Raw genomic sequence first — 14183 nt, 5'->3', positions numbered from 1 at the left:
TAGGCGGAAATGGTCCTTCCCCGTTTTTTGTCCGTCCCACTCCAGAGCATTGCAAGAGATTTTTCTCAGTAATCCAAGCGATGCTTCTTGTCCAGTTTTATTTTTCTTAGTAGAACTCCCTCTCTTGGTCACATTCCCGGGGCAAGTTTCAGTATTCCTTTTGGTATGCTCTAGGAGGGGTGGGAGGAGAAGGCGGACAAATAGGGGGCGTCCTCCGTCACGGGTCCGGCACTAGACTTCCGGTGGCGGCGAGGAACGTCTGTAGCTCGGCGCGTGTCAGCTTCCGCCTGCTGGTGTCCCGCCGGTTGTGCGCCTGCGCGCGGCCCGGTGGAGCGTAACCGAGCCAGCTGCGCTCTCGGTCGGTGCCGCGTCGTTCCTGGGATATCTGGAGTGAACCTTTCCGTTGGGCGAGGGTTGGCGGGAATGTAGGAGTAGAGAAGGAAGGTGTGGGTGTGTAGAGTCTTCGTGGCCTGTAGGCACCACAAGGAATAAGCCTAGGCGTCCCCAACCTGGCAGCCCCGAGACAGCTCCGACTGAAGTCTTTGAAAGACGGGGGCCACATCCTTTCTGGCAAGCAGTGTGTAAACTTTTTCTTTCCTTTTCTTTTTTTCCTTGCACTGCATATACTGAAGCAGAAGCGACCAGTGTTAGTAAATATAAACATCTCCTGGAGTATGGGACGGACGGAACATCTTGGGTTATGTTTTTCCTTTTCGCAGCACCCACTGAGCCAAACAACTTGTGGCTCCTTGCAGAACCCTCCGAGCAGACCTGAAGCTCTGGGTTCGGGGGCTTCTTTCCTTGAGGGGTAGTATGGCATGGCTTCTGTCACTTGAGACCTGACACTTGAACAGTGGCTTGAAAGGGCAGACGTGAGCCCTATAGATGTGTCAGGTAAAGGCAGCAGGAGAGACTCGACCCTAAGATGGATGGAGATGCATGTGGCTTAGTCGGAGGACTTGCAAAGAGGGTCTTCAGGAAATATGAGCAGGTTAGGTAGGAAATTGAGAGTTGGGTGGGATCTCCTCTTCACTTCCAATCAGATTTTTATTATATGGAGGAGGATTTTTTTCCCTTTAAAATGTACACTAAAGGTGAACATGTTTGAAGAGGATTAAGTCAAGTGTTTTTTTGTGTGTGTGTGTTTTGTTTTGTTTTTAGGAGTAAACGTTTGACTTCCAAGTTTTCCTCAGTAAGGTTTTGAGAATTGAAATAGTATTTCCTGGAAGCATCAAGGAGAGAAATGGTAAGTGTAAACCTTTTAAATACCATTTGTTGTAGTTTTTTGTTTTTTTTTTTTTTCAAATTCAGTCGGGAAATAAAGCTGCAAGGAAAATCAGATGAATAAATTGTACATGTCCACAATGTAGAGTGATTTAAAAAAAAACAGACAAACATGAAGTGGTGCTATGGCTTACGTGGTAGAGTACTAACCTTGAGCTTAGCTCAGGGACAGAGTCCAGGCCCAGAATGCAAGCCCCATGACAAAAATAAATAATAAACAAATAAATATGGGGTCCATTATGATTTTTTTTTTACAAAAGGAAATAAGCAAAATTACTGTTGAGTGTGTTACTATCTCCAATTACGATACATAAAACCCACCTTTTTTGAAAAATAATTGCTTATGAGATAAAGATAGAAAGGAGTTTGAGAAGCAGAATAAGAAAGCGCAGATAGGATCATTTAAATGTTGCCCCTTCACTCTGGGTGTAAGGAAGATAACTAGAACTTGAAGTAAAAGAAAAAGAAAAAAGTGCACTTCTTCCTTACTCACATCTTACTCTTCTTCCACCTGGCTATCTATTGACTGCTAGATGACTTATAAATGGTCTTTGATCCATTATAACCGATGTTGATTCAATAGAGGTCCAATTTTAGTTTTCTATACAATGACATCCAGTTTTCCCAACATTAATTAATGAAGAGGCTGTCTTTTTTTTTTTTTTTTTGGTCGGTCGTGAGGCTTGAACTCTGGGCCTGGGCACCGTCCCTTGCTGTTCAGCTCAAGGCTATCACTCTACCACTGGAGCCACAGCACCACTTCCTTTTTGGTGGTTAATTGGAGATGAGAGTCTCACGGACTTTTGTGGCCGGGCTGGCTTTGAACTACCATCCTCAGATCTCAGCCTCTTGAGTAGCTAGTATTACAGGCGTGAGCCACTGGAGCCCAGGGAGACTGTCTTTTTTTTTTTTCAGTGTATATTTTTGGCTCCCTTGTCAACTCTCAGGTGACTTTAAGTATATTCATTTGCTTTTGGATCTTTTATTCCATTGGTTTTCATGTCTGTTTTTGTGCTAATCCCAAGGGGTTTTTGTTATTATAAAACTGCCAACTTTTTTTCTTGTTACTGTTATTAGTCAAGAAAGGAATCTTTTTTTTTTTTTTTTTTTCTTTTTGTGCTAGTCCTGAGGCTTGAAGTCAGGGCTTGTGTGCTGTTCTTGAGCTTGTTTATTCACTCTAACACTTGAGTTACAGATCACTTTGGACAATGGAATCATTTTTAGATGTTATTTCTCAGAATTAAACCGCCTAAAGGAAGTGTCTAAAACCTGTTTTTTTAAAAAATCATCTTAAAATGTTTAAGAAATTAGTGATCTTTGATACAAATAAATAATACTAACATAATTGTTTTTATTCATGAAGGATTTAGAGCTTAACATACTGATTTAAAAAATTGGAGGGGGAGTGGGAATATATCTTAGTGGTAGATTGCTTGTCTAACATGTATGAAGCCTTGGGTTCAATTCCTCAGTATCACATAAACAGAAAAAGCTGGAGCAGTGCTGTGACTCTAAAGTGGTAGAGGGATACCCTTGAGCAGAAAGCTCAGGTACAGTGAGTGCCCAAGCCCTCAGCTCAAGCCCCAGGACTCGGAGGAAAAATTGTTATTGTAAAGGTTATATACAGAGAGGTTAATCAAGTAGAGTTCATTTCTTTTTGGACAATTATTCCTTTTCATCCCTACCTACAAGTTATAGAGTTCATGTTCAACATAGTGTCTTGTGAGTACCACTACTACATTTGTCTGCCCTTTGTCCCTCCATTTCTGTGCATCCTTTTATCCTCCCAAAGATACATAAACGAACCCACAAGACAAGAAAAACAGGGGCCCGAGAGTTTGGCCTAGTGGTAGAGTGCTTGCCTAGCAGGCACGAAGACCCAGATTTGAGTCCTCGGTACCACATACATAGAAAAAAGCCGGAAGTGGTGCTGAAGCTCAAGTGGTAGCGCTCTAGCCTTGAGAAAGCTCAAGGACAGTGCTCAGGCCCTGAGCCCAAGCCCAGGACTGACAAACAAAAACAACAACAAAAACAAAAAAAACAAAACAGCAACAAAGGAAATGTGATGATTTTTACCATAAAATTTGCTTCCAAATTTTAGCTGAGTTATTCTTATACTCTAACCTGTTTATCCTCTAGAATTTTTCCTATTGTTGAATTTAATTTTAGGGAACAAGAAAAAGTTATCAGAATTATTATGTGTAGACATGTCACTGATTTTGGGCTCTGGTGTCCGATTGTCAGAAAGTTCTTGGTCTCGTTGGAAAAAGAATTTAAGGGCACACAGGAGACATAAACAGAAGCAGGTTTATTAGGGCAAAGCAAAATGAGAATCGAGATAAAACATACCCTGTAGGAAGTAGTTTAATCTCTCAGCAACCCCCACAGCCTGTGAGCAATGACATTCCTCATCTGACCATCCATGGCGAAGAACTCTTGCTTGCTGACCTAGGGAGGGTGTTGGTGGCTCATAACCAGTCTCTGGAGTTAGTGACACATTAACTCAAGTTTTACAGAACTGACCACCCTATGTCCACAGAGTCCAATAGAAGCTTGAGATCTTGGATCCTGTAGCATAATGCTCCTCCTTACTCTTGGCAGTCCCTAGCTGCAGCATGCACTTTTGCTTTGCTTTCGCTTTGCTATGCTAAATGACACCAAGAACTTTCCATTTCCCCTCAAATCCCCTCAGACCTGGTGACAGAATTCAGGATGGAAAATGTAGTCTTGATTCAGTCATCTTGACTATCCAGTTAGGGAACTGATACAGTGCTTACAGTCACCCAAAGAAATTTTATATGTTCTTAAATTGTATTTCCTTTTTAGTCTGTCACACTTCATACAGATGTAGGTGATATTAAAATAGAAGTCTTCTGTGAGAGGACACCCCGGACATGTGAGGTGAGTGCCACTATTTACATTTTACATATCAGTTAATGTAACAAAATAACCATTTTGAAATCCATTTTAAAAAACACAACAAAACACCAGTGGCTCGTGCTTGTAACAGGAACTTGCTACCTAGGAGGCTGAGATCTGGAGGATCATATTTAGAGACAAGCCTGGGCAGACACTTACAAAATTAACCAGAAAGCAGTGCCAGGGTTATGACCTAAGGGATAGAACACATGCCTATTAAGTATGAGGACAGAGGAAGAGGGGATATAAGGAGGAATGAGAAGAGAAAAGAAATAGAAGCTGTATGGAAAAACTTCCTCTTTCAGATGAATTGTTAAAATGTTGATGAGGTCAACATAGCAAGCAACAGAAAAGGGGTTATTATCTTGTTAAATTTTTTTTGGTCTTGGGGCTTGAACTCTGGACCTGGGCACTGTCTCTGAGCTCTTCAGCTCAAGGCTAGTGTTCTACCATTTTGAGCCACAGAGCCACTTCTGATTTTCTGGTGCTTAATTGGAAATAAGAGTCTCATGGACTTTAGTGCCTGGGCTGGCTTTCAACCATGATCCTCAGATTTTAGCCTGCTAATTAGCTAGGATTTACAGATATGAGCCACCGCACCCAGCTAAGTCTTGTTAATTCTTGAAGATTTTGTTTTCTATTCCAAAAACAGAATAATGCTATTGAAGCAATTTTAGGTAGGATAATAACATTAACTAAAATAATTCCTAAAGTTCATGGTTTAATATGCTGCTATAGTGTTCAGTTGTTTATCTTAAGTCTGTTTCTACCACTTCTCAATGATCATTTTTACTTTCTCTAGAACTTTTTGGCCCTTTGTGCCAGTAATTACTACAATGGTTGTATATTTCATAGAAATATCAAGGGATTCATGGTTCAAACAGGAGATCCAACAGGTAAATTTTTTCATTAACTAAAATTAGGATATTTGATGTATTATCTGAGGATAAAATAACAACATAAAGCATGTGGAGTCTTTATAACAGGGCTGTCTTACAATAGCAAGAAAACTATAAGCAGAAGTTATGAGCACTTATCCTTAAAATGTTAACAATATTAGGGCCGGGACTTTGGCCTGTTGGTAGAGTGCTTGCCTAGCATGCATGAAGACCTGGGTTCGATTCCTCGGTACCACATATATAGAAAAGCCAGAATTGGTGCTATGGTTCAAATGGTAGGGCTCTACCCTTGAGAAAACCCGAGAACAGTGCTCAGGCCCTGAGCTCAAGCCCAGGATTGGGGAAAGAAAAAAAAAAAAAAGCTGGGCGTGGTGGCTCATGCCTATAATCCTAGCTGCTCAGGAGATCTGAGGATCAAGGCTCAAAGCCAGCCTGGCACAAAAGGACCTGAAACTCTTTATCTCCAATTAATCTGTAGAAAACAGGGAGTGGGGCTTGGCTCGAGGCTAATGTGGTAGCCTTGTGCTGAAGAGCTCAGGAACACCAGCCAGGTTGAGTTCAAGCCCCATAACCACCACCACTCCCCCCCCCCCCCAAAAAAAAGAAAAAGAAAAAAAAAGTTAGCAGTATTAGTAAGGAGGAATTTCCTTCGTGTGAGGGTATTTTACCTTTCTAGTCTTTTCAATTTAGTTTTGGGAAGTATTTGAGACCATAACTTTTATTTGTACTTCAGACTTATGCAAAGATTAAGAATATAGTTGTGGTACAGTACTTGCCTAGCATATATAAGGCCTTTAATTTGATACACCTGGAACTGCAATTAGTCATAGAGTTATGGTATGAAATTCTCATTAACTCGGAAATTGGACCATTTCTCAAGTTTAACTAGATATTTTCTTTGTTTTACTTGTCTTATGATATAGGTACTGGAAGAGGAGGTAACAGTATTTGGGGCAAGAAGTTTGAGGATGAGTACAGTGAATATCTTAAGGTATATCTCAGAGGTCATTTTCTGCCTACACTTGGAAATAAATGAATGTGTTATAATGACACCATTACTAAATGGGTCTAATTTTTATAGTGCTTCACAGTCAAGAAGTGAGATCAGAGAGAAAAAATAAATATAAATGGCAGATCTAGCCCCCCCCATATATATATATGTATATCTCCTCACCTAGATCTTGATACTAATGTGAGCTCTTGAGGCTAACCTGTAATTTTTAGTACTGAATCACTGGCCTTTAAAAGGCAGGGAAGAAAGGACTATTACCTCCTGGTTGTGGTATTGCCCAGACAGAGTTAGTGTGACATCCGTTCTGGAAAGAAGTTAAAGCAAAGTGACTGAGGACCTGGCTTTAGTAGAGCACTTGCCCAGCAGATGCTACATCTCAAGTTCAGTAAACCCTCTAGCACTCTTTTTTTTTTTTAACTTTTTTTTTTTTTTGCCAGTCCTGGGCTTGAGCTCAGGGCTTGAGCACTGTCCTTGGACTTTCTCAAGGCTAGAGCTCCACTACTTGAGCCTCAGCACCACTTCTGGCTTTTTTCTATGTATGTGGTACCAAGGAATCGAACCCGGGTCTTCATGCATGCTAGGCAAGCACTTTAACCACTAGGCCAAACTCCCGGCCCCCCCACCTCTAGCAATCTTAAGGAAAGAATGAAGTAGGTAGGCACTGGTGGCTCATGCCTATAATCTTAGCTATTCAGGAGGCTAAGATCCAGCATATGCAGGTGTGCGTGTGTATAACATGCAGTTGGTAGTCATGTTTTAATTTATTTAGTGACGGTCTTATGATGTAGCTTAGGCTGATCTCAATCTCACCATCCTCCATCTTCAGCCTCCCCTTGTTGGGATTATAAGAATGAACCCCCACACTCAATTGGTGGTCATATTTTAGGGAAATATTGAAACGCTGATTTTTGTTATTGTTCCACCTTTCTAATTTGTGCAATTAGTGTCACCTGATAAATAGCTAACAGCGAAGTAACCAGTGGAGTCATTTCTTAAAATCTGGCCATGTCTTTATGGCACAGCTCAATTATGCTTTCCATCCTGTCAGTAAGTTCCTTTAATACACAGTTCACTATAAACAGATTGTGTCATAATATTAAGGATAGATAAGATAGCTGGACACTAGCGGCTCACATCTGGTAATCCTAGCTACTCAAGATGCTGAAATTTGAGGATTACAGTTCAAAGACAGTTTAGGCAGAAAAGTCTATGCAACTCTTATCCAATTAACCACCTAAAAATAGGAAGTGATAAGCCGGGAGTGGTGGCTCATGCCTGTAATCCTAGCTACTGAAGATGCTGAAATCTGAGGATCACAGTTCAAAGCCAGCCCGGGCACTAAAGACTGAGAGACTCTTAAATTAATCTCTAGAAAACAGGAAGTGGGGTTGTGGCTCAAGAGGTAGGGCTGTAGCCTTGAGCTGAAGAGCTCAGGGACAGCACCCAGGCCTAGAGTTCAAGCCCCATGACCACCACCACCACCAACAACAACAAAAAAATAGGAAGTGGTGCTGTGACTTAAAGTGGTAGGGCATTAGCCTTGAGCTGAAGAGCTCAGGGACAGTGCAAGCCCTGAGAGAGTTAAAGCCCCACAACCAACCACCACCAGCAACAAAAAGAATAGATAAAATAAGTTAGATATGATTTAAGACTTTCCTTAGATCTTCTAGTTCTAAGGTTATAAACATTGTGTATGAGGGGGAACTACCAATTCATTCTGTGTGGCAATCAGTTAAGAAAAATATTCTAATATCACTTGACAAGAGATAGCCTATTGAGTGAAAGAGCATCAATGTATGTGAATTAATGCACCTTCTATCTGGCAAATATCATGTAACCCTTTTACTAATTACAATCAAAAAAAATTAAAAAAAAAAAAGAGATAGCCTATTGACATTGCCAGAATCCGACTCTGCCCATGTTTATATTTTGCCCAATTGTTAGTTCACTAACTGCTAGATCCTCATGAGCATCTTTATCTACATAGACTCCTGAAGCAGCCCAACCTCCCTTGTTTTTCAGATAAAGAAACTAGCAAGAGTCCAGTATATGAGAAGAGATTATGGGGATATTGATTTTGTTGCCTGATGGTTTCATGCCAGCACACTATTCCTTAATATAAATGTAAGGATTGTTTCTATTATATATTGGTATTGCTACAGTGTTTGGCTGTACTTCTCCAAAGTGGAAATGCAATTAATTGATAGTATTTAATATATAAACAATGTATATGCAAGCTTTTCAGGTATACAGATAATACAGAAACTATTTGGTGCTTTTTTTTCCCCCTGTTTTTGTTCTGGTGCTGGGTATTGAACCCAGAGCCTTGCACATACTATGCAAGTGCTTTTATCACTGAGTGATATCCCCAGCCCAAAGAGAAGCTAGCTAAATGTTTTCTTGATTCTTTAAATATTGGCAAATTTCCTAAACTGGGAAACAGTTAAATTGATGGTTTGGTCTGTCTTTTGTAGCACAATGTTAGAGGGGTTGTATCCATGGCTAATAATGGCCCAAACACCAATGGATCCCAGTTTTTCATCACCTATGGCAAGCAGCCACATTTGGACATGAAATATACGGTATTTGGAAAGTGAGTATTTCAGTTATGGATTCTTTGGTATGTTATTGCATATATATGGCTGTAGTATTGAAAAGAGGAGTATCACTGTGTTTCTGGTGTTTGAGACCACCACTTCTCAGCCCTGTGGCTGAGGAAATTATAACCTCTGCACCTCATTTCCTTGTTTTACATTAGAGGAGGTTTTTCTCAGAATTATGTAAATCAATAGTACTATATTCTTTCATTCAGAATACTGTTTGGGCCTGGAACCAGTGGCTCATGCCACTCACAAAAAAAGAGGAAAGAATCCTAGGGAGGTGTTCAGCTGTGTCTGCCAAATTCTACCTGAGAACTGTTTTTATCAAATGATGGGAAGTAAATCATTCAACAAATACTAGCCGCCATCCTCAATAATTTCAATCACAATTCTTGAGCTTGAGCTCATGGCCTGAGCACTTTCTCAAGACTAGAGCTCTACCACTTGAGCCACAGCACCACTTCTGGCTTTTTTCTATGTATGTGGTACTGAGGAATTGAACCTGGGTCTTCGTGCATGTTAGGCAAGCACTCTACCACTAAGCCAAACTCCTGGCCCCTCAATCACAATTCTATAGATTGATTTTTTGAGACAGGCTCTGACTATGTAGCCTACATTGGTCTTAAACTCAATTCTTTGTGTGTCTGGCTAGAGTTTCAAATTAGGGTGAAGGAAAATGGAGACTCTAGCTTTTAAAATTATTTCATGGGGCCAGGCGTTTGGCCTAGTGGTAGAGTGCTTGCCTAGCATGCACGAAGACCTGGGTTCGATGCCACGGTACAACATACATAGCAAAAAGCCAGAAGTGGTGCTGTGGCTCAAGTGGTAGAGCTCTAGCCTTGAGAAAATCCAGGGACAGTGCTCAGGCCCTGAGCCTAAGCCCAGGACTAGCAAAAAAAAAAAAATTCATATGTATTAATATATTGTACATTATTAATAATAAATGGAATTAATAAAATATTAACATATCTAATGATCTTTTTTGGGGGGAGTGCCAGTCCTGGGGCCTGAACTCAGGAACTCAGGGGCTTGGCACTGTTTCTAAACTAAAGGGCTAGCACTCTACTACTTGTACCACAGAGCCACTTCTGGCTTTTTCTGTGTATGTGGTACTGAGGAACTGAACACAGGGGTTTATACATCCTAAGCAAGCACTCTATTATGGTTCTTTTTTTTTTTTTTTTTTTTTTTTGGTATGTCATGGGGGGTTGAATTCTGGGCCTTGGTGCTGTCCCTGAGCTCTTCAGCTCCAGGCTACCTCTCTACTCCTGGAGCCATAGTGACACTTCCCATTTTCTAGTGGTTAATTGAAGATAAGAGTCTTAGGTTCTTTAGAGCCCGACTGGCCTTGAACTGTGATCCTTAGATCTCAGCCTCCTGAGTAGCTAGGTTACAGATGTGAGCCACGGTTGAAAGGGCTCCATTTCTATTAGTCAAGTTATAAGTGTAGTGCATCTCGATCAGTGCTACCCCTTCTATCATGTCCCTTCATTTCCCTCCCCTCCCTATCCTTGAGTTTTGTAGTTCAGTTTTTAGCTAATGTACAATGAACATAATGACTGCTATTGCTTCCCCTTCATCCCTCTTTTCATATTATGTTTCAATCTGAGAAAATTTCCCTATTTTGCATTGCTTCTCTTTCAGAGTGATAGATGGTCTGGACACTTTGGATGAGTTGGAGAAGTTGCCAGTAAATGAGAAGACATACCGACCTCTTAATGATGTACACATTAAGGATATAACTATTCATGCCAACCCATTTGCTCAGTAGCTATAATTGACAGGACTGGACCTGGCATCTGTTCCCGGGCACACACCCAGTGTGCTTCACCCAGTTTGAAGCATGTCAGAGACATGACATCATGCTCCTTTACAGTGAAGATCATGTATAAGCTGTTCTGTGCCCAAGGACCCTCAACGGCTTCTTTCCTCATTCTTTTTGTTTTGTTTTCTTTTGTGCTGGTCCTGGGGCTTGACCTCTGGGCCTGCCTGCTGAGCCTTGAGCTTTTCAAGGCTAGGGCTGTATGACTTGAACTACAATTCCACATCTGGCTTTTCGGTGATTAATTGGAGATAAAAGACTTTCCATCCTGAGCTGGAACTCTTTCAAATAGTTTTGACTTTGCTAGGCTAGTTCTGTACCACTTGAACCATGCCTCCTGTATGACCAACAAAAGTTGGTCATTTGGGAATGGCAGTCTCTTAGACTTTTCTACTTAGTTTGATCTCAGCCTCCTGATAGGGTTACAGATGTGAGCCACCAGTACATAACCTAATTAGTGTTTTGATTCTTTTTATCTGCAGTCTGAGCTAGTTTATGGCTATCCTCTCGTTACCATTTATACATCCACAAACTGAGATCCTTGAGACCAGTGACCTCACATTTACTTTTATCATGTTAGTCTTTTGGTTTATAAAATTATATCTACTTTTTGGTCAAAATTTGTCTTGTCAGTTCTTATAGCTCATGTTTCTTCTCTGAAGATCATTTTGTTAGCCAGACATGGTAGCTACTGAGGAAGCTGAGATCTGAGGATCGTGGTTCAAAGCCAGCCTGGCCACCAAAGTCCATGAGACTCTTACCTCCAATTCTAGAAAAGAGGAAGTGGGGCTGTGGCTCAAGAGATAGAACAATAATAGCTTTGAGCTGAAGAGCGCAGGGATAGCGCCCAGGCTCAGAGTTCAAGCCCCACAACCCACAAAAAAAGAACATTTTGTTTTATCAGAGGTTTAAACTAGGGGCCGGGGTTCTTGCTCAGTTAGCTGAGGGACAGTTGGATGCTCTCTTACTTGAGCTGGTTAATTGGAGGTGGTGTCTTGTGGAATTCTCTATCCAGGCTGACTTCAAGGCAAAGTCCTCAGCCTCTTAAGCAGTTGGGATTACTGATAAGTTCATGGAGCCTAGTGAAATGTCTCTTTTTAGCAAGGTCATTCTTGAGAGGCCTTTACCAACTGGCATTTCCCTAATTTTTCTAAATTCTTCCGTGTGTGTGTGTGTGTGCACATGTGTGTACGTGTGTGTATGCGCACATGTGTCACCAGTTCTAGGGCTGGAACTGAGGGCCTGAGTGCTGTCCCTTACTTTTTTATTTTTGGCCAGTCCTGGGGCTTGAACTCAGAGCCTGTGCACTGTCCCTGAGCTTCTTTTGCTCAAGGCTACTGCTGTAGCACTTGAGCCACAGTGCTGCTTCGGCAAAGCACTCTACCACTGAGCCATATTTCTAGCCCAGCAATGGTTGTTTTTTTTTCTTCTGGTCTTCTTGGGGCTTGAACTCAGGGCCTGGGCTCTGCCTCTGAGCTCTGCCCTGAGCTCAAGGCTAGCTTTCTACCACTTATGCCACAATGACACTTCCAGCCCTTTCTATTTATGTATACTGAGGAATTGAACCCAGGGCTTCATGAATGTTAGGCAAGCAGTTTTCCACTAAGCCACATTCCCAGCCCTGAGCTTTTTTGCTCAGGCTAGTGCTCTAGCCCTTGAGCAACAGATCTACTTCCTGCTTTTTGTAGTTAATTAGGGATAAGACTATCATGTATTTTCCTGCCTGGACTGGCTTTGAACAGTAATTCTCAGATTTCAGCATCCTGAGTAGCTAAGCTTACAGGTATGAACTACTAGTGCCTGGCTCCATTTCTTTTTTAAGGGTGCCAGTATAATAACTGTTTAGTTTCTTCAGTTCTTATTCTTGCTTGGCTGCCATTTGCTTAGCTTTAGCCACCCAATTAGAAAATGCTACCACTGGGGTGGGGAGTTTGGCCTAGTGGTAGAGTGCTTGCCTAACATGCACAGCGACCCAGGTTCAATTCCTCAGTACCATATAGATAGAAAAAAGCCAAGAGTGGTGCTGTGGCTTGAGTGCTAGAGCTTTAGCCTTGAGAAAGCCCAAAGATAGTGCTTAGGTCCTGAATTCAAGGCCCAGGGCTGGCAAAAACAGAAAATGCTACCACCCTAGCACCTTCTCCTTTAGTCTTTATAACCATTATCAGCTGTGCTACCTGGGCTGGCTGATATATGTCCTTAATGCTGTCTAGCAACTTGTCAAGTATCCAAACTACAAAATATTTCTTCCTCCCAAACAGCCCTATCAGTACTTATCCATTGATCCACCAGAAAACACCTCCATTCCATAAGCAATGATGGGGGTTAAGTTTTTCCTGGAGACTCCTCCAAGTAGTCTACAATGAAACACATACCCAGCCCCAGAGTATGATATGTTTTCTGCTACATTTGGAGTGAATAAATGAGAGTTTATTATGAAGGTGATGTACAGAGCGGTTATAGTTACATAAGTCAGGCAATGAGTACACCCCTGCCCCCTCAGTCCTGATGTCTTAACTCTAGCCTGGGCTCCTGAGCTCCTTTTGCAGAAAGCTAGCACTACCACTTGAGCCACAGTACCACTTCTGGCTTTTTTTTTTTTTTTTGGTGGGTCATGGGGCTTGAACTTGGCCTGGGTGCTGTCCCTGAGCTCTTTTGCTCAAGAATACCACACTACCCTTGAGCCAAGATCCACTTCCTGTTTTCTAGAGGTTAATTGGAGACAAGAGTCTTTGGTCCTTTTGTGCCCAGGCTGGCTTTGAATCTTGATCCTCAGATCTCAGCCTCCTGAGTAGCTAGGATTACAGGCGTGAGCCTCTGTGTCTGGCACTCCTGCCTTTTTCTGTGATTTAATTGGAGATGAGCTAGACTTTCATGCCTAGGCTGGCCTTGAACCAATCCTCAGGTCTCAGCCTCCCTGAGTAGCTGGGATTACAGGCATGGCTTACATTTCTTTTTCTTCCTTGGGGTAGCAATGTTCATTCATGTAACTCTTTAGATGAACATAGTATTTCCTGCAGATTAAACATATCATTGTTCTAAAAGAAAAATGTATTTAAAAGCTGTCCCTAAGCTCTTTAGCTCAAGGCTAGCCCCCTACCCTTGAGCCACCACACCTGGTCGGAGTTCAGTCCTTTTGTAATTTTTTTTTTCTTTTTGTCCATCCTGGTTCTTGAACTCTGGTCCTGGGTGCTGTCCTTGAAGCTTTGTGCTCAAGGTTTGAGCCACAGTTCCATTTCTAGCTCTTATGTAGTTTATCCAAGGTCAGAGCCTCTTTTCCCTCCTGGATTGATTTCAAACAGGGAATTGTGACCTCAGAGTAGCTAGGATTACAGGGAGGAACTGTCCCACAGGCCCCCAGCTAGTGATTTTTTTTTTCCCGGTCCTGGGCTTGCATTCAGTGGCTGAGCACTGTCCTTGGTGTCCTTGGTCTTTTCTCAAGGTTAGAGCTCTACCACTTGAGCCTCAGCACCACTTCCGGCTTTTTTTTTTCTATGTATGTGGTACCGAGGAATCGAACCTGGGTCTTCGTGCATGCTAGGCAAAGCACTCTACCACTAGGCCAAACTCCCAGCCCCCTAGTGATGCTTTTTGAGTCATCAGTGCCCTAATTTGCCATACACCTACTTTTCGTTAAAGAACAGGCAAAC

The 14183-nt window shown here is 41.9% G+C and overlaps 1 protein-coding gene across 2 annotated transcripts; it reads left to right on the top strand.

Annotated features, from left to right (window-relative positions):
• The first annotated feature begins 268 nt into the window (after positions 1-268).
• Positions 269-11231, top strand: Ppil3 (peptidylprolyl isomerase like 3). 2 transcript variants are annotated; one of them, XM_090354582.1, is made up of 7 exons: positions 269-358; positions 1162-1246; positions 4111-4185; positions 5006-5099; positions 6026-6093; positions 8589-8707; positions 10359-11231. In XM_090354582.1, exons 2-7 carry the CDS (start codon positions 1244-1246, stop codon positions 10483-10485), a joined length of 486 nt encoding a protein of 161 aa, XP_090210708.1. In that variant the 5' UTR covers positions 269-358; positions 1162-1243; the 3' UTR covers positions 10486-11231. The 2 variants fall into 2 exon arrangements, with proteins under 2 accessions (XP_090210708.1, XP_090210707.1); XM_090354581.1 differs by lacking the exon at positions 269-358 and adding an exon at positions 366-577.
• Positions 11232-14183: the final 2952 nt, after the last annotated feature.

This window comes from Megascapheus bottae, chromosome 21 (assembly GCF_031878675.1).
Source record: "Megascapheus bottae isolate mThoBot1 chromosome 21, mThoBot2.hap1, whole genome shotgun sequence".
NCBI lineage: Eukaryota > Metazoa > Chordata > Mammalia > Rodentia > Geomyidae > Megascapheus > Megascapheus bottae.
The sequence above is the reverse complement of the archived record's forward strand: the minus strand, read 5'-3'. Positions and strand labels throughout refer to the sequence as shown.

Excerpts from the sequence above, each read along its gene's own strand:
- Ppil3 (XM_090354582.1), top strand. Across the intron at positions 6,094-8,588 it reads AGTACAGTGAATATCTTAAG|CACAATGTTAGAGGGGTTGT; the intron begins GTATATCTCAGA and ends TGTCTTTTGTAG. Across the intron at positions 8,708-10,358 it reads AAATATACGGTATTTGGAAA|AGTGATAGATGGTCTGGACA; the intron begins GTGAGTATTTCA and ends CTTCTCTTTCAG.